The following is a 20,785-nucleotide window of genomic DNA, read 5'->3' on the forward strand; positions in this document are numbered from 1 at the left end:
TTTCACACATCAGGGGCTGGTGTAATGCTAGTCTCCACCTCTCACACATTGGGGGCTGGTGTAATGTGAGTCTCCACCTCTCACACATCGGGGGCTTGTGTAATGTGAGTCCCCACCTTTCACACCACATATAGATTTTAAGTATCCTCCCCTCTGGGGGAAAATGGAGATTTTTCTTATTGCTTATAAATTTTTCAAAACTCGAATGCTCTAAATTAAGTGCTCGAACTTTGTACATAGTGGAATCAGACAAAAAAAAACAAGAGGCCTAAATTTTAGTAAAACCCCATAAATTAAGCAATTTTGGAAACTACACCCCTCAACATAAGTAAAACAACATTTATAGAGTTGTTAACCCTTTAATTGTTTCACTGGGATTAAAGCAAATCATGTTCAATTCAATTTCAAAACTTTATATTATATGTGTATTATATTTTTTCAAAAAATGTAGATGACCCCAAGAGAAAAAGTCTAACAGCAGTAAGTCAGGAGAACGAGCTACCACTTGATTTCGGCTCTCCGTCCAATCCATTGTCTAACCGATTGTTTGTCTAAACATTGTCCAACTTTCACAGCAAAGTGTGTTGCTGCCCCACACCTGCAAGGATGATTTGTCAGGATGAAGTGGTGGGGGGGTGGGGGTGAATTTGATAACATTGGAAACCTTTTGGAAAAATATTGCATACATCTGTTTTCTGATTTTGGATCCGATGTGTATTTATTGAAATATTCCATTTTTTGCAAACATTCAGATTTTTGCCGATCTGTCACCAAAATCGAAAAAGAAATTTCCTGGCTCCTGTTTGAGATGTTAAAGTTGCTCCTCGCCCCTGGGGTTGGCCGAGTTTAGAATCTTCTATACATACACTAGAAAATATTTAGGTGACTGTTAATTATATATTCCTCTACAGCGGCCATTTTGGACCGAGAGAACCAAACAGCAGCCATCCTTAGACAAAGTGGACATTTTAGTTTTAGCCAGGGGTGCTGACCTGCTCACAGCTTATGTCACTATTGTTTAGAAGTCACTCATTTTAGTTTTATCTGTCTGAAATTTCTCTGCGTGAAGGCCATGGTATGACTTAACACAGCTAACACAAGGGCGATTAGTCTGAGAAACAGGTCTCTGAAAACAGGAAATAGTTTACATTTCATTAACCCTTTGATAGAATGTTTGGACTGTTTTGAGTCCAAAATAAAAATCTCTATCAGTGACTATATATATTTTTTTTCTATTTGAGCTTGTAGTTTGTTTTTCCACAATTCATGATCTTCAACCAGTTATTTTCCCCAAACCCAATGTTCTCTCTCCTGTATACACATAACACAGCATGAAGGGGCTCGGTGAAGGTGGTGGTGAAGGTGTGTAAGTGTCTGATGGGGTCACACAGGTCATAGAAGGACAACTCCCCCGCCTCATAATCCAGACTGATCCGGAATCTATCACTGGAGATATTGTGAGGTAACTGGATGACTGTACTGTCATGTGTCATTGAATACTGATTATTATATCTCCTCAAACACCAGGACTTGTTATTATTTCCAATGAATGACTGATCTCCCCTCCTGTCTATACTGGGATAACACATCCCCACACTCCACCACCCTGATCTACTGCTCTGCACATCCCAGTAATGTCGGCCTGAGGTAAATCTCCGTCTGTTCATAACTTGAGGATAAACCTGGAATCTCTCTGCTGTTTCTGGACGATTCTGCTTTTTTGGTGTGCATATTGCAGTTTTCAGGTCGTCTGATATATGGAGATTATTATGAGCCGTGTTTATATCCAGTAATATGTCTGCAGGACCCTCCACATAGATCCCGCTCCTTATACCTGATATTATGTCACATAATGTGTGTAATTTGCCTGAGATCACAGTCACATCCAGACCATCTACATCATGGCGCTGGTTATCATGTCCCCCTGTGTCCTCATCACCTCCCCCCTCCTCAGGGTCACACAAGTCACCTGTGTCTGGTTCCTGTAACACAGTCAGTGGATCAGTCATGTTACACAGCTCCTCAATGTGCCCCATCTTCCTGGACAGCTCGTCCTTCTGTATCTCCAGCTTCTGGATCAGAGCAGACAGTGAGAGGGACTTTTCCTTCTCCTGCCTGGAGATGTCACTCAGGACCCTCTTCTCCAGGTCGTCCAGTCGTCTCCTGATGTCTATAAACAGGGCAGTGACTCTCTCAGCTTCTCCAGATGCTTTTTCTTGAGCTTTTCTCCTGTGTTTCTCCAGACTTTGGACTCTTTTCTTAGTCTCTTCTCTCTTTATCGTCAGCTTCTGGAGAACATTTCTCAATTTCTTTCGCTTTTTCATTGAGGCCTTCTCCAGTGACTCCATCTTATGTCCATTATGTTCCCCAATTATACCACAGGACACACAGATACAAACTGCATCCTTAGTACAGTAATACTTTAGGAGCTCTTTATGGACAGAACATTTCCTGTTCTCCAGGGAAGTGCTGGGGTCAGATAAGACGTGTTCTGGTGACTTGCTGTGGACTTTCAGGTGTTTATCACACAGAGAAGCCTCACAATGTAGACAGGACCTCACAGCAGGTACAGGAGAGTCCACACAGTAAGAGCAGCAGATCCCGGTGATCTCCTCATGGTTTGGCTGAGTAACCAGGAAACGTTCTGATACATTATGAAGATTTATGTTCCTCATCAGTGCCGGCCGCTCCTGAAACTCTTCTCTACATTCAGGACAGGAATAACCTCCAGACCTGTCCAGTGTTTTCAGGTGCTGATCAATACAGACCCGGCAGAAGTTGTGTCCACATCTCAGCATTACAGGATCCTTAAAAACACATAAGCAGATGGAGCAGAGCAGCTCCTCTCTCAGATCAGCAGACGCCATGACCAATAGAAGGCGTGAGAAACGAAACTAAGTATGTCTGAGGTAGGACAAGCTGAAAAGTTGTGGTCACACCTATTTATTTAACCCTTAATGACTGTTAGAGATTTTTATCTATGACTCAAAACAGTCCTTACTTCAGTTATACAGGCGACTTTCAAATACCAGGGACTCCCGGTACCAGGGAGGACAGAACAAACCCAAGACACATGTCAGTCTCTTAGTGTATGTAAAGATCTTCTCTCCCGTTTATTTTACAACCACAGTCGTATATCAAAAAAAAAAAAAGGACAGAAAAGTCATCAAAGAGGCGTGAATAGTACACTGCAATGCTATTGGCCATAATGAATTTACCAGCACATTCTGTGAAAAAATTAACAGGCCTTGTTCCACAGACATGTTTATCTACAGAATGTACAGAGAATGTCTCCAGAACCCAAACATTTATGATAAGAAGGAGAACATACTGAAGGTCAATCATCTCTCACATGTGGGAAGGAAAAACTTTTACAAGCAGGTTATACAAAAATGGCTGAATCATGACACTAGCTGGACAGTGGTCAGCGAACATGTCCGCTGTATCTAAAATGGCTGATAGTTTGCAAGATGGCGTCCCAAACCAGTGCGATCTCCTTAACAATTCCCCCCTTTTGAGCTTTGCTGGCCTGTAATTCCATCTTGAGCAACCTCCTCAAGCTCCAGGTACCCACAGGTAGGCTAAGCCCGTACCTGCTGGACTTGTTACCTCTTCACCAGGTAACAGGCCTGCACACTCAAATCACATTACTGAGTCTCTATAGTTCATAGGTTTGTAAACAGGCAGCATCATCCTCCGCTCCGGGCACTTCTCCTGTCGCAGTGATTACCGCCTGGGACATGGTGGACTTGATGAGGGGGACCACACAACACGCAATAAGTGACAAGAGCAAAATCACAATCCCTAATATCACCCCCACTTAAAGGAAACCCTTCCAATCCCCCAACTACAAAGTGAAGGACAAAGTGTCCATCCCAGAGTTTCTCTTGAGTTCCCTGGACAGTCCTTCAATCATTTCACGAGCATGGGTAATGGATCCATAGGGGGCGATGTCATCTGGGATGTATATGCAACAAGCCACTCCCACCATCTTACAGACTCCTCCCTTCTCAGCAAGGGTCATGTTCAAAGCCGTGCGGGTCTGGAAAGCATCTTGGATATAATTCACAAATCTCTGTTGATTACAATAAAACCAGTTAACCCAATCAATATCTTTGCTCATAGCTCTTTGGGGAATAATGGACTCTAGACCTGCCCATATCTGATTGTGGGCCTTGTACTCATCTGGGACCCCCCTTGGTGCTCCCACTGTATCTATATAAACGTTGTCATCTAGGTGCTCCTCTCAGACCTCCAGAATCCTTTGGGATTCTCTACCTTTTGTTTATGTGTCTGATCAAACTTATCCCTGGGGATCACGAGGAAGGAATACACAAACTTTATCACCGTACACTCACCTTCCCAGCCTCTAGGCCTGACCTCTCCTATCCCCACAAATCCTGTACACGTCAGACACTGCTAATACAGGGTTACCTGTGCTGTCAATGTTAAAGAAGGTCATTGTCTTGTTGCACCAACCGTAGGTAAAGTCTCCTACCCTGGGGGCATCCTGGTAAGCCCTATGGATACAGTGATAGTCATGGTTGGGGTGTCCCTGAGCATACAGTCAGTCAGAAGAGACCAGCTAGAAAGAAGAATAAGTAATGTTTGCAATAGAAAGTGTGGAAGCATGCTGGCTTCCCTCTAGCTTCACAGACGTGGCACTGGTCAGCAGGACTTGGAAAGGACCGTCGTAGCGAGGCTCCAGACTCTCTCTCTCTCTCTCTGGTGTCTCTCTTCACCACCCGTAGTCTCCAGGCTTCAGGTTATGCTTCCTGAGGTCTCTGTCTGAAAGAGGAATCAAAAACACTTTTGCGGACCTTTTCCAAGGCCTGGCTCAACTGTGTGGCATGTTCCACCTTGTTTCCTGCCATCAGCTATAGGGTCTGTAGAAAGTAGAAGCCTAGCCTGGGTGCACAGCCAAAAAATCCTTCAAAGGGGGACAATTCCATCTTTCTGTTAAGGTGGTCCTAACTGAATGGTGGGCAGCAGGAAAGCACTCGCGCCATGGTTTCCCTGATTCTTCCATGGCCTCCTGGATCTCTAACTTAAGAGTGCCGTTTAAAGTATCTCAAACCCACCACCAACTTGGGAAGGGCAAGGGGTGTGCAGGGCCTGTTCTGCACCCAGGAGGGACAAGGTTTCAGGTCTTTACCTGTCCAGTGAAGTGGGTTCTGCGACCGGATTCAATGGTCTCTGGAAGTCCAAACCTGCATAAAAATCTCACTCACCAACTTGTTGGCTGCAGCTCTGGCAGTAGCCTTGGTCATGGGAGAAGCTTCTGGCCACCCTGGAAAGAGATCAATGCACACAGGCACATATTCCTACGTGCCACTTTTTGGCAGCTGGATAAAATCCATGAGCTCTTTAATCAGCGTGCCATGCTTAAAGGGGGTCCCTGCAGAGATGAGGAAATCTCTAGCCCTCCTATGGGTTCATAGTCGTGTTTAGACCCCAGAACTATACCTTGAGTATAGATGTTCGCCCTTTTACCTTCCACCAGCTGTAGCACTTCCCTGAGTGCCATCACTGCACCTCCAGCGCTGACCTATGTGGAGGGAGTGGTTCTGCTTGTACTACCTCATGTGCGCCACTGACCACTGTATATCCAGTGTAGAACCGTCTGTCTTCTCCTGCAGACCTGGAGCCATCTATGAGAAAAAAAACCTCAACATCTGGGTTAATCACCCTTCTCTCCCCCCTCTCTGAATCCTGGAAGACTGGCGATAGAATGAAGGATTCAGAGCTGTGCACCTTATCAGTGTATCCTGGGGCATCAGGAGTGCACACTGGAGTCTGAGCTGTCTGGCCTTTGCTCAGATGCTTGGGCTGTACTTGGGTGAGGATACTGTGCAAGGTATGTGGGGTTTGCCCAGTAACTGAGGGATCTAGGATCTGGGATCAACTCACTGGCCTTGCTGAGCAGATTGCTGGCTGCAGCTACTGACACATGAGGGGTTTCCCTCACGACTGAGTCTAACCGGGCCTAATAATGGGCCACTTGGGAGGCCACCACGTTCCTAGACTAAGACACCAGTGGCCTAGATACTCAGTGCAAAATAAAACAAAAGTTTTATCCAGTGGGATGTGCCCACTGTGCGCAGACAGGATTTGCAAGCTTAAGGCTATGGAATGCATCAATTGCCTCCTGACTAAGGGCAAATGGGGAAGAGGCAATGCAGTCATCAAGGGGCAACATCAGGCTGGAGGCAACAGGCCTTATCAGGGACCTGCAGGAGCTGGCCAGTCCTAGAATCATGTGAAGAGACTTAGGGCCTCAGGGCAGGGGCATATTCTGGACTGCCAGCTTTCTTTCCTCTGTAGTGTGTCTGCCTGTGGCTGAGAAGCAGTGGCCTAGGAAGACAACCTTCTCCTGGCAGTACTGGAGTTTGTCTCTGGAAACTTTGCAGCCCTTTTGGAACAGAAAACACGTAATGTCAATAAATGCACTCCAGCAAACCTGCAAAATGGAGGCACAGAAACAGTAGGTCATCCGCATACTGTAAAAGTACATCATCCAGTAAGGGGCTAGTCTGCCAGTCTACTCCCTGTAGGTCCATGGAGTACTGGCTAGGTGATTTTTACCCCCCTTGTGGGAATCTGCATCAGGTATACTGGAATACTGAACTGGTAAGGACAAATAGGTACTGGCAATCTTCATGTAGGGGCACAGAGAGGAGAACATTTGCCAAATCAATAACAGTGAATAGTATGTCACTCTCGGGGACTGCTGTCAGTGTGGGACAATCATTAGCAGCTTGGAGGTCATCAACCATCCTACATGCATCCAGCTGTCCTTTCTGGGTCTTTTTCTTGACTGAGAATGGGTTAAAATCATCATCAGACTAGCGGGTGAGGAGTCGCACATCAGTTCTTGTGCGTGCTGACATCCTCCTTCGTTACCCCCCCCCCCCCTTGTCCTGCCCTGTTGGGGGCCTTCTCCATTTCCTAGAGTGGGCAGTCACTTCAGTAATGTCTCCTCCATGCAACGCTCACTTGTGTCGGTTGGTTGAGACTTCCGGAAATGTTGTCAGTCTCACTTTGGCGTGGTCTGTGAAACTACCGACTCTGGTCTCTGTTCCCTCTGTATGTCAATTATCCCCCATGTGTCCTAAAGCTGTAAACAGTTCCGGGGACACACAGGACTCTCTTAACCATCTCTAGCTCAGCGTTCTGTGCTTTCTATAAAGTTCTGGCCAGACTCCAACGTCTCAATAAAATCCAGGTACACTTATGTTGGTTTGTAATCATAAAGGAATAAAAGTCAGTCATAGGCTCTGTAATACAGTCGGGGGACTCGTTCTTGCTTAGTCTGTTTGTGGGGTACACAGGAGGACATCACATCATACTGTATTCTTGTATCACAAGCAAGTTCCTTCAAGTTTTTTTTAGGCTGTCAGTTTCTGTCCCACTTCTTTGTAAACATCGGCAAGGTCAGAACAGAACACAGACACAGCATTCCCAGGCAAAGCCCTAGACTTTTGGAGAACTTCGCTTATCCGTGCTTCAAGGTTGGTTCTATACATAACAAAACGCAGCTCCAACAGCCACCTGGCTGTCCCTCTTGTTAACCCTTTAAACGCCAGAAAGCAGATACCAGAGACATTGCAACACTTTTTATAGTAATTTTTCTCTAATCGTCAGGATCAAATAAGTCTTAACTAGACCATAATAAACCAACTAGCTTCCCACTTCAAGAATTATTTGAACAGAGATGTAGAATTCTAGATGAAATCATCTTTTTCCGGCATGTATTCCAAACATCTGTCCAGACCCTTCAAGGGTGCTCAGCTGCTATCCTCAACCAGCCTTTATGGCTGCCAACAGAGTAAAGTCATAGGCAATTAACTTTCAGGGACTTGAAGGGAATATAACTGTCTTAAGATGGCCGCCACTGAAGAATGGTAGGGCGGGTCATCTTCTCTAACCACCAGTTACAGGGGTGGAGTCTGCATTCCAGACGACATCTTTCCCTTGCGAGGAAAATAAAATAAAATCTCTTTTTCTCAAATTTTTTCCACATCAAAAACTTTGAAATGACCCTTATCGCCTGTCTCTTTCTTCAATGGGCACTCTGAAGGATTTCTGTCACTCTGTCCTGGTCCGTCCGTCAAAGTCAGAGGTTCTAAGTGTCTGTTTGCAAATATGATCAAGTTTTCTCACTTGTACAATCATCAGATCCTCTGACACATCCCAAAACCTTCAAACCTACCGTATATACTCGAGTATAAGCCAACCCGAGTATAAGCCGAGACCCCTAATTTTACCATCAAAAACTGGGAAAACCTATTGACTCGAGTATAAGCCGAGGTAGGGAAATGCAATGGTCACAGACCCCCCCCCCAGTATGTAGCCAGTATGCCCCCAGTAGTATACAGCACAGCCCCTAGTAGTATACAGCCTGCCCAGCGTTAAAAAAAAAAAGACAAACTTATATACTCACCCTCCGGTGGCCCCGATGTGCAGCGCTGCTCCCCCGATGTCCGCGCGGGTCCTCTTCTGGCTTCCGCGCCCATCTTCTTGCTTCTCGTGCCCGGCGTCATAAAAATGGTGGTGTGCGATACATATGTGTAGCGGACACTTCTTTAAAGAAGTTTGCACATGAAAGAACAAGCAAAGTCCATCAGAAAACTGGCTCCCGACCTTTAGTAAATGTGTCCCACTATGTGTAGTTTACCTGTGGAGTGTGCAGAGTGCACCAGATTAATCAAAACTGATGCACAGGGGCACATTTACTTACCCGGCCGACAGAGTTCCCGAAATACGGAGTGTCCGACGATCATGCAATCCGGGACGATTCACAAAGATCGGGCGCCCGATTTCCTGCATCTGTCGCTTCCCCGATCAGGTCCGCTGGAGTTCACCTTCTTCCTGGTGTATGTAAGTGCATTGTCTTGCGACACAATTTCAATCTTAAATTCCGTGCTCAGTCCGAATCAGTCAGATCGTCCAACGGCCACGCCCCCTGATTTCTGTCGCATGAAAGCCGCTGCGCTAAAATTTGGTCGTGTGCGACACAAACCCCTTGTAAATACCTGTCACAGCGGCACAAATCCTGAAAATTTCCAAAATCTGATGCAAGTGCGATCCGTGGGACCCATAGTATTTTAGCCCCATAGTCTTCATTAATCCGCTGCTCTGCAAGTGTGCACCATTTTTTGTTGGTGCACATTGGGCCACATTTATTAAAGCGTTTGTGCCAGTTTTCTGTCTAGCTTTTCACTGAAAAGAACCGAAATACAAACTGCCTGCACATGTATTAAAGAAGGGTTCGCGACATATTTGTGTCGCGGTTGAACAATGCCTGACGGGACACAAAATTCTGCACATAAGGGGCCATTCCGGTGCGGAGTTTGCACACATTTATCATGTAGCGTCGGACAGTATTGTGTTGCACGGTCTATGCTAAAGTTGCACCAAAAAAAATTTTTTTAAAATGGTGCACTCTGTCGGAGCAGTTGGGGGGGCACCAGATTCACGAAGAACGTGCAACACATTTCATGAATCTGCCGCACCCTCTACAGGCAAACTGCACCTAGTTCTGTAGAATTGGGGTGTACGTCAGTAATAAATGTGGTGAAAACTTGGACTAAGCACTAACTCGACCCTTTAGGTGCACATCTTTTCTGCATTGTTGGACAACGAGCAGCCGCGACACAAAACTGGCGCAGACACTTTATAAACACATGCGCAGGCAGTTTGTATGTTCTCTCTAGTGCAAACTCAGACAGAAAACTGGTGCAAACACTAATAAATGTGGTCTATTGTATAGAAAATATTTCTAAAAAGGAGCACTCTTGTTTTATGGATCTTGTTTTGGTTCCATTACTCTTTATTGAATTGTGCACATAAAAAAAAAAAATTGGTAACAACTCACAATGTTCAGAAACTACTCAATGTCAAAGTTAGTCAGGACCAGAAAAATGGTGCACAGAAATGAGGGGCATAGACACATTGGTAAAACATAGGGACCCGGTTTTGGGTGGTAACATCCCAAAGTAGAATGGAAGTGATATAAGACACTGGGAAAAAAGAGAAATAAGACTAACTGGGGGAGGGAGGGAACACATGGGGGCTATTGGGGTATCTAGACCTCTACTCGGTGCAACTGCCAACGGACAGCCAAGAACCCAAGCTGGTCAAGGATCTAGTGAATGGTATTGAGAATATTTCTGCTTTTTCCTGTGTATAAGGTGCTAGAAGATATTGCCCTGCTGTGCTTTACTTTCTGTTGTCTCCCGACACACGGGTAAAAAGGTGACTTTATTAGCCAATCAGGTCACTATCCTCAGCATCATAAATTTCAATCATTGGTGCAGATTGGCCGCCCTCCACCTGCTTGGCACCTGGGCATGTGCACGCTTTCCTCAGTGGTAGAAACAGGCCTGACCACTGTCTAAGACTATGGGCGTCACATGATGTCTGGTTTTAGATGCAGTAACAATGACAACATGGGTGCCGTATAGTTACATCCATTTGTCAATATGATCCCTACATCACTAGAGATTCAATGATGAGTGCAGAGAAGAGAAATGTTTAAAGAGGGCCTATCAGCTATAAAAACGGCACTAGGAGCGGCTTACTAAAGTAGCGTTATTGGAAACCTCCGATAATGCTGACAAACACTGCTGCGCTATACAATAGAAACGCTGGACCGCGCTGGAAGCAGTCTGGCGTATTCATGAGGGGGCGGTCCAAGGCGCTGCTTCTTCCCCAGACCGCCCCGCCCACTCCATTGGTCAGCGGCGACTGCAGCATGCGGCACCCACCCCTAATCCTGCCCCCCTCATGAATATGCCCGACCGCTGCCAGCGTGGTCCAGCGTTTCTAGTGTACATTGCAGCAGTGTTTGTTAGCGTTATCAGAGGTTTCTGATAACGCTAGCAGTGTAACACTGCTGCGTCTGTTTTAGCACTAGGAGCTGCTTACTTTAGTAAGTAGTTCCTAGTGATGTTTTTAGAGGTGACAGGTCCTCTTTAAGTAAATGATTGCAACAATAATCCCAAAGAATCTTCCATGTTAGAAAGACATAGATTAGTATTCTCTTTGTAAGTGATATTTCTTAGCTACAGATTCTTAAACAGATACTTCCACATCTAAACAGTGGGGAGAATATACATAATGCAGCATGAAGAGGCTCGGTGAAGGAGGTGGTGAAGGTGTGTAAGTGTCTGATGGGGTCACACAGCTCATAGAAGGACAACTCCCCCGCCTCATAATCCAGACAGATCCGGACTCCATTACTGGAGATATTGTGAGGTAACCGGATCTTATTACTGTCATGTATCACATAATACTCATTATTATTCCTCATCAAGCTCCAGGACTTGTTATTATCTCCAATGTATGACTGGCGCCCCCTCCTGTCTATACTGGGATAACACATCCCGACCCTCCACCTCCACCTCCCTGATCTACTGCCCTCCACATCCCAGTAATGTCGTCCTGAGGTAAATCTCCGGCTGCTCATCACCTGATAATCCTGGAATCTCTCTGCTGTTTCTGGACGATTCTGCTTCTCTTGTGTCCAGGTTGCAGTTTTCAGGTCGTCTGATATATGGAGATTATTATTAGCCGTGTTTACATCTAGTAATATGTCTACAGGGACCATCACATAGATCCCGCTCCTTATACCTGATATTATGTCACATAATGTGTGTAATGTGTCTGAGATCACAGTCACATCCAGACCATCTACATCATGGCGCTGGTTATCATGTCCCCCTGTGTCCTCATCACCTCCCCCCTCCTCAGGATCACACAAGTCACCTGTGTCTGGTTCCTGTAACACAGTCAGTGGATCAGTCATGTTACACAGCTCCTCAATGTGCCTCATCTTCCTGGACAGCTCGTCCTTCTGTATCTCCAGCTTCTGGATCAGAGCAGACAGTGAGAGGGACTCTGCCTTCTCCTGCCTGGAGATGTCACTCAGGACCCTCTTCTCCAGGTCGTCCAGTCGTCTCCTGAGGTCTATAAACAGGGCAGTGACTCTCTCAGCTTCTCCAGATGCTTTTTCTTGAGCTTTTCTCCAGCTCTCCTCCAGACTCTGGACTCTTTTCTCAGTCTCCTCTCTCTTTGTGATCAGTTTCTGGAGAACATTTCTCAGTTTCTTCTTTTTTTTCTCAGAGGCCTCATCCAGCATCTCCACCTGGTGCCCCCGATGTTCTCCGGCCAAACTGCAGGACACACAGATACAGATGTTCTCCTTAGTACAGTAATACTTTAACACTTCCTTATGGACAGAACATTTCCTGTTCTCCAGGGAAGTGCTGGGGTCAGATAAGACGTGTTCTGGTGACTTGCTGTGGACTTTCAGGTGTTTATCACACAGAGAAGCCTCACAATGTAGACAGGACATCACAGCAGGTACAGGAGAGTCCACACAGTAAGAGCAGAAGATCCCGGTTTCTCTCGGTGTTGGTTGAGTAGTCAGTAAATTCTCCATTATCTTCCGCAGAGCTAAGTTCCTCATCAGTGCCGGCCGCTCCTGAAACTCTTCCCTACATTCAGGACAGGAATAACCCCCAGACCCGTCCTGTGTATCCAGCACACGATCAATACAGACCCGGCAGAAGTTGTGTCCACATCTCAGCATTACAGGATCTGTATAAGTGGTCAGACAGATGGAGCAGTCCAGCTCCTCTCTCAGGTCAGCAGACGCCATGACTGATAGAAGGCAGGTGAAACTGAAACTACATATGTCTGAGGCAGGACAAGTTGTAGTCACACCCATTCATTTAACCCTTAATGACCTTTAAATATTTCCATCCCTGTAGCTTCAGGGCGCGTTCACACGTTGCGTTTTGACCTTCGTTTTCATTGCGTTTGAAACGCATATACAACAGCTGAGGAGGGGTTCTTTGCCTAATTACATCACTGTTAACATTTCCATTTACAAAACGCATCATAAACGCGATGTTAACGCACGCGTTGACAAAGTGTTAACGCATGCTATTTGTTAACGCATGCGTTAACATTGCATTTGCAAACGTAAACGGTAATGTAATTAGGCAAATTACCTCTCATCAGCTGTTGTATATGCGTTTCAAACGCAATGAAAGCGCAACCAAAACGTGTGAACGCGCCCGCAGGGCGTTTTTAGGCCGTTTTTGGTCCGTTTTTAGTTTTCAGATCGTTAAAAACGCATTCGTTTTTGTCCGTTTTTCCGAAACGGATGCCTTTTTTAACGCATGCATTTTTAACGATCTGAAAACGCAGTAACTAAAAACGGCCCAAAAACGGCCTAATAACGGCACGTGTGTCTTCACCCTAAGGCCGGCGCCACACGTGGCGCTTTGTCTGTGCTTGCAAACGCAGACAAAGTCGCGCCCACCGGGGCGGGCCTCGGCCCGATCGCATCGGCGTTTCTATGGAAACCAGTGGAATGGGTCAAAAACGCAACGCACAATGCGACGCAACGCACAACGCTGCTCACAACCGCTATCGGTGCTGGCAAAGATCACCGGTTTTAACGCCTTAAGTCCTGCCATCGAACGGCAATTAAAGGAGTTTTCCCACAATTCAAAGTTACGCCCTATCCACAGGGGTCCAATGGGGTTCCAGTTATCTCAGTCGGACCCCTTGTCGTCCCAGATAATAATGGAGCAGACATCTTAATGGAGCCGACAGAAATTGGCGAGCGCCGCGGTCAACGATCTCCGTCAGGGCCATAGAGATGAATGGAGCAGAATGGTCATGCACAGTCGTCTGCTCCATTACTCTCCCGGATCAAAGAAGGGGTCCGACTGAGGTAACTGGGAACCCATCGGACCCCTCATTTTCGTGATCTCTGGGGGTCTCATCACTCATTACTAGGACCTAACTTGATTTGTAGGACAACCCCTTTAAATGACAGCGCTACCATTTTGGATCCGGTCGCCGCCCCCTGTGACATCATAGGTGGATGTCGGCCAGTTGCTATGATCTTTAACAGACCCAGTAAATTTACAATATACTGCATTATAGTTGTGTTGCAGTACATTGTATAAGTGATCTGACGGCCTTGGGTTAAAGTATCTGAGGGAGTCTAGAAATACAGTAAAATTTTATTTAGTGAAAACATTTTTAAAAAAAATTGTAAAAAAAACTTCAAAGTTCAAATCACTCTCCTTTCCCTAGAACTGATATAGAAATAAATACATAAAATCTTAAACATGTTAGGTATCGTTAGGTCCCCGACGGTGAACCCTGTAAACGAAAATAGCGCCTAAATGTCCGAAACGCAACTTTTTTGTAACACAGAAAAAAATAAATCAAAAAAATGATCAAGATGTCTTACAGATCCCAAAATGGTAGCAATAAAAACAACATCAAAGAATTACACCACACGCAGCTCTATATGCTCCAAGTTATTAGCGTAGTGTCATTCTTTGACAAAACAACACCGAGGTGTCACTTTCTTGGGTGCCGCCACCTTGGCTTGGATCGTCGCTCCCCGTGATGTCATCGATTGCTATGAGAGCCCCGGGTCACACAAAAACCTGAGGCTGTCTTGTTTTAGGCTATCATGTGCAAAGTACTGTAGTATGGCATTATATGGTAGGATCAATAGTAAAAATAGTAAACAAATTTAAAAAAAAACCTAAAAATTCTAATTACCTCCCTTTCCCTAAATAAACACTAAAAATCATAAACATGTTAGGTACCTCCGCCTCCCAAAATGTTTGATCTATCAAAATGTAATAACGGTTATTTCCCTCGTTTAACGTCATCAAATGTCGTAAAAAGTTACACCACACACAGCTCTGTACACCTAAGTATGTATACTTTAGTTATTAGAGCCAGGAGATGGCAAAATGAAGAATCTTTTAATTTTTTATTTTTGTAAATGTATGAAAAGATTATAAAACCTTTATAAATTTGGTATCCCCCGTGATCACACCGACCCAAAGAATAAAGGAGACCTGTCATTTGTGGCTCCGGCCTCTTAGTGAATATGGGCGCAAACACCACCAATTCCAACATGAAGACCAGAGGGGCACATTTACTTACCCGATCTTGTCGCGATCCAGCGGCGCGTTCTTAGTCGAGGATTCGGGTCTTCCGGCAATTCACAAAGGTAGTGTGCCCGATGTCCACCAGGTGTCGCTGCTGCGCTGTTCGCTGGAGTTCACAATCCTATTCCTGGTGCAGGTAAGCGCGTGTCCAGCGACACATTTTTTATTTTTAAAATTCAGTGTTTTTTCCAAATACTTCAGGTTTTCCACGCCCCCCGATTTCCGTCGCATGCATGCCGGCGCCGATACGCCACAATCCGATCACGTGCGCCAAAAACAATTCAGGGAAAGACCGCGCAAATCGGAAATATTCGGGAAACCTAACGCAAAATAGCGATTCAGGCCCTTAGTAAATGACCCCCAGAGTATTTTGTTTTAGTCTCCACCAGAACAAAAAGGGTGGCAGGGACGGGAAACTACATAAGGTTTCTCTGTCAGAAAACTGTCAGAGAAGCCATAATAAATCTCACCCAGTTTCATCTAGTTCGGGTTGTTCTGAGATAACGTGAGGGTCATCTGAAAGCTTGTTCAGATGAACAAAAATGTCTATAAAGTACAGATAGTCTTCTGGATGAATGTCACACCTGGAGTGCTGCACCAGTCTTCAACCAATACTCTGAATTAGATCTTAATTTATACTTTTCAGCCTCAAAGTGTGTCTATATATTATACATAAACTGTTAAATCAGATATTACAGGGGCCTTACAAACTTGGTTCAGAGGTTGCACCATAGCAGGTATATTATGATCTCGGAGTCAGCCTAAACTCAGCCTCTGGGACCCTTCAAAGAACTGAATTAGGTCTAAATGGAAATGGATAGTGATCAGTTGTAGACCTGGCTTCATTTACCCACATCAACTTGATGTTATTTCCATGGAAAGTGACTTCTGGACACTGCATGGGGCAACACCGAGGGTCCTGGTAGCCATCACTGAAGCAGGACAAAAGCAGTCAATCAAAAGAAGCAATGCTTAAAAAATGTAGCTATATATATTGTCTAATTGCCATATGAGGTTGGGAAGGAAGTTTTTATTTACATTAAGGACCAATAAGTCAGGGTTTAATAGGGTGTCTTTCCTTAGCTTCTATTCTTTGACCACTTTTCCACATAGGATACATCTTTTTCTTTCCGAAATACCCATAATGCAGCATGAAGGGGCTCGGTGAAGGTGGTGGTGAAGGTGTGTAAGTGTCTGATGGGGTCACACAGCTCATAGATGGACAACTCCCCCGCCTCATAATCCAGACAGATCCAGAATCTATCACTGGAGATTTTTTTAGTTAACTTGAATGTATTACTATCATGTGTCACCAAATGCTGATTATTGTTACTCATCAAACTCTAGGACTTATTAAATCCAAGTGTAACTGAGCTCCCCTCCTGCCTATACTGGGATAACACATGTGCAACACCCTCGCCGATGCAATGGTGAAGGAGTGCTTGCGAATACGTCCCACAGCATGTCATCACATCACACAGGGGACATTGCAGTGGTAGATCCTGCCTGGCAAGGCAGGAGTTAAGTGTTTTGTATGATGTAAGATCTATCATCCAATCACCTGTATTGCATTCTATCCAATGTAAGCTGAGATGTAATTGGAGGAGCAGCCACCACCTGACCAAGGAGAGTTACAAAACCCCTGGCCAGGAATGTTCTAGTGAGCAGTCTCTCCCTGGAGGGAGAAGAGCTCAGTTCTAGTCAGACCTGAGGGTCTGCAGGACACCAGAACAGAAGAGTTTAGTTTTAGCCTAGCTCAGATCAGAAGAAGCAGACTGGGTTATCCCAGTCCAGACTCTATTCAGCCAGCATACCATACCAGAGCAGGAAGAGCCTAGCCCCTGCCTCTGAAGAGTGGAGCTAATAGATAAGAGTTAGTGAGGAAAGGGGTATCATCCTACCTTCAAGGGTGATACCTGAAGCACTCCAGGACAAGCTGAAGCTTCCTATTAGGACACAGCTACCTCCCAGCCTGCCCGCTGCATCCAGGCTGGCGATCTACCTCCTGTGGCTTCCTCCAACTGCATCTCAGCAATCGACCATTCTGTTAAAGACACGTTGCTGCGGTTCCTGTCGGTTCCAATAAAGAACTGTAAGTTGTTTTTGTTCAACCTCTGCCTCCGTCTGGTCCCTGCTAATACGGCTGCCTTCATCACAGGCACCCTGTCCACCACACAGAGACTCCTACTCTAGACACCCAAGGGTTGCCCCAGGGAGATCCGCTATAGCAGCCTCTCCCTCATCATTTCTTGCCAACACCACCCTGCTGGAGACCTGCCAGGCTGTATGACAGCCCTCCGGTTCCCCATACCAAGCACCGTGACACTAGCGTGCCTAGGCCGCAACCGCCAGCCACTCAGGTACTGCGGGCCCCGGCTGACTCCAGGCCCCGAGAAAAGGCTAGGCCCCGGTGGGGGATGTTGCACATGCCTATCCTCCAATTCCCTGACAAATTCTCTCCACATCCCAGTAATGTCGTCCTGAGGTAAATTTCCGGCTACTCATCACCTGAGGAGAATCCTGGAATCTCTTTACTGTGTATAGAGGTTTCTGCTTCTCTTGTGTGCATATGGATATATGGATATTATTGGTAGCCGTGTTTACATCCAGTAATATGTCTGTAGGACCCTCCACATAGATCCCCCTCCTTATTCCTAATATTATGTCACATAATGGGGCAGATTTATCAAGCAGTCTGAAAGTCAGAATATTTCCAGTTGCCCATGGCAACCAATCACAGCTCCCCTTTAAAATATTTATGAGCACTGGTGAAATGAAAGCTGAGCTGTGATTGGTTGCCATGGGCAACTGGAAATATTCTGACTTTCAGACTGCTTGATAAATCTGCCCCAATGTGTGTATTGAGTCTGAGAACTCAGCCAAATCCAGACCATCTACATCATGGCGCTGGTTATCATGTCCCCCTGTGTCCTCATCACCTCCCCCCTCCTCAGGATCACACAAGTCACCTGTGTCTGGTTCCTGTAACACAGTCAGTGGATCAGTCATGTTACACAGCTCCTCAATGTGCCTCATCTTCCTGGACAGCTCGTCCTTCTGTATCTCCAGCTTCTGGATCAGAGCAGACAGTGAGAGGGACTTTTCCTGCTCCTGCCTGGAGATGTCACTCAGGACCCTCTTCTCCAGGTCGTCCAGTCGTCTCCTGATGTCTATAAACAGGGCAGTGACTCTCTCAGCTTCTCCAGATGCTTTTTCTTGAGCTTTTCTCCTGCTCTCCTCCAGACTCCGGACTCTTTTCTCAGTCTCTTTTGTTTTAGTGATCAATTTCTGAAGAACATTTCTCTGTTTCTACTTCTTCTGTTTAGAAGCCTCATCCAGTGACTCTATTTTATGTCCATTATGTTCCCCAAAGATAGCACAGGACACACAGATAGAAGCCGCGTCCTCAGAGCAGTAATATTCCAGGATCTTCTTATGGACAGAACATTTCCGGTTCTCCAGGGAAGTGCTGGGGTCAGATAAGACGTGTTCTGGTGACTTGCTGTGAACTTTCAGGTGTTTATCACACAGAGAAGCCTCACAATGTAGACAGGACTTTACAGCAGGTACAAGAGAGTCCACAAAGTAAGTGCAGCAGATCCCAGTGATCTCCTCATGGTTCGGCTGAGTAACCAGGAAACGTTCTGCTACATTATGAAGATTTATGTTCCTCATCAGTGCCGGCCTCTCCTGAAACTCTTCTCTACATTCAGGACAGGAATAACCTCCAGACCCGTCCTGTGTATCCAGCACACGATCAATACAGACCCGGCAGAAGTTGTGTCCACATCTCAGCTTTACAGGATCACATAAACAGATGGAGCAGAGCAGCTCCTCTCTCAGATCAGCAGACGCCATAATTGATAAAAGGCGGGAGAAACTAAAGGTGACTGATGCTGGACAAGCTGAAAAGTTGTAGTCACACCCATTCATTTAACCCCCTAATAACCTGAGTATATATTAACTCAGGTAGCTTTACAGTGATGTATCTTTTATTTTTCTTAAAAGACATCGGTATTCGGTACCAAGGAGTCAGGCAGAGCCGGTAGTCAAAGTTAGTCCATAGTCGAGGCAGGTGTCGTACATTCAAAGTCAGGAACAGACAGAAGGCTGTGGCAGGCAGCACAGGATCAAGTCGGAGAACAAGCCGAGGTCACACACGAGAAGAGAAGCAGAATTTGATATCATACAGCAGGACTATCAAGCTAGGAACCTTTGCTCAGGCGTGAAGAACAGGGCATGCTGGGCTATATATATGGAGGCGCACACTGCTAGGCTGGGACAGCCTAGCTGGGAAATGGCCTGCTCCTTTAAGAAAGAGAGAGAGGCGCCACCCACGCCCTAAGGGAGCTCAAGCATGGCCACAAATGGCGGCTGGAGGTAAGGGGAACGCCACAAGGGGCGGAATCAGTCGCCAATGTTACAATTGGGAACTTAGATATCCAATTTAAGTCACTGAAGGATCTATGTGCACTGACTAGCCAAAAAGTTGCCGAGCTTCAGTGCTTAGACTACAAAGACAGAGAGGGTCAGAGAGGGATTTTGCTGCATGGAGTTAAGAGGTTTGGGACAGAAAGACAGGTTTCAATATGGTGTTCAGCTCTAGAGATACTGGGGGTCATTTACTAAGGGTCCGAATCGCGCTATTCCGTCAGGTATCCCGACGATTTCCGATTTGCACCGAATTCCGCCGGGATTTTGGCACATGCGATCGGATTTCGGCGACGGGTTGCATGCGACAGAAATCGGGGTGTGTGGCCGTCGGAAAAAAAAAATGGTCGCTTGACATGCGTTTACCTGCTCCAAGAAATAGAAGGGGAACTCCAGCAGACCTCAGCGCAGCAGCGACACCTAGTGGATATCGGCGCACGGACCTTAGTGAATCCCAGAAGAACCCGAATTAGCGTCAGAGAACCCGCCACTGGATCGCAACTGGACCGGGTAAGTAAATGTGCCCCATTGGATTGGAGATTGATATGATTCTCCTAGGAAGATGGGACGCTAATACCAGGATTGAACTACAGGAATAATTCTGCTTCGAGTAATTAAAATGATGAATTTTATTAACATTATTTCCTGTAGTTTAATTACTCAGTTAATAAAATTCATCAAATTGAATTAGTTGAAGCGGAATTATTCCAATAGTTGAATCCTGGTATTAGCACCCCTTTACTGCCCAAATTGTTTCCTTGTGCTTTCGTCTATAAAGTATTTACCGGCCCTTTTTGGGTCACTGGTTTATTGGATCCTGGGAGCTGCATAAGTACCAACCCACGACATCTTTACCTACCAATCGGTGGTCTTCTCCTGTACTCGTATCTTTTATTGGGTAAAACGCAATTCCCAAAGAATTTTCCAGGTGAGCACCCTCCTTCACCTGACGTTATTACCCAAGGTGCCATCTTCTGTTTTTGTTTTTATCCTTATCTTAAAATCTTCCACAATGGGAATGTTAATCAACATCAAGGACATCCAAGTTGACTATAAAGATAAGGTCAGCCTTCCTAGTCTTGCACATGAACGGAGCAACTGAGCAATTGATAACATCCTGTCGGAACTGTATATTTTGCATTTTAACCCCAGCCAAAATTTTTTGCTCTTTGTGACAGTTGGATTTTAAAAATGTTGGGTTGTCATAAGAACCAGGATTAACACTAAAGCTTAATTGCAGACGCCTTTGATAACTGTTACAGCTGATCGTTGTAGCCCAAGGCTAAAGGACAGTAAATTACCAACATCCAGAGGTCCGTTTGTAACTAGGGGTCGCCTCTAAGGTTGCCTCTCCCGAC

The 20,785-nt window shown here is 45.7% G+C and overlaps 2 protein-coding genes across 2 annotated transcripts; both read right to left on the reverse strand.

The window, feature by feature from the left end:
- Positions 1–377: 377 nt before the first annotated feature.
- On the reverse strand, positions 378–3,143 carry LOC140128860 (E3 ubiquitin-protein ligase TRIM39-like). The gene has a single exon (XM_072150565.1). It carries the CDS (start codon positions 2,865–2,867, stop codon positions 1,233–1,235), a length of 1,635 nt encoding a protein of 544 aa, XP_072006666.1. The 5' UTR covers positions 2,868–3,143; the 3' UTR covers positions 378–1,232.
- Positions 3,144–9,825: 6,682 nt separating this feature from the next.
- LOC140126123 (E3 ubiquitin-protein ligase TRIM21-like) lies at positions 9,826–12,773 on the reverse strand. Its single transcript, XM_072145239.1, has one exon. The coding sequence runs from the start codon at positions 12,731–12,733 to the stop codon at positions 11,063–11,065; it is 1,671 nt and encodes a 556-aa protein (XP_072001340.1). The 5' UTR covers positions 12,734–12,773; the 3' UTR covers positions 9,826–11,062.
- Between the last annotated feature and the right edge of the window lie 8,012 nt (positions 12,774–20,785).

The sequence above is a fragment of the Engystomops pustulosus genome, chromosome 4 (genome assembly GCF_040894005.1).
Source record: "Engystomops pustulosus chromosome 4, aEngPut4.maternal, whole genome shotgun sequence".
NCBI classification, from domain to species: domain Eukaryota; kingdom Metazoa; phylum Chordata; class Amphibia; order Anura; family Leptodactylidae; genus Engystomops; species Engystomops pustulosus.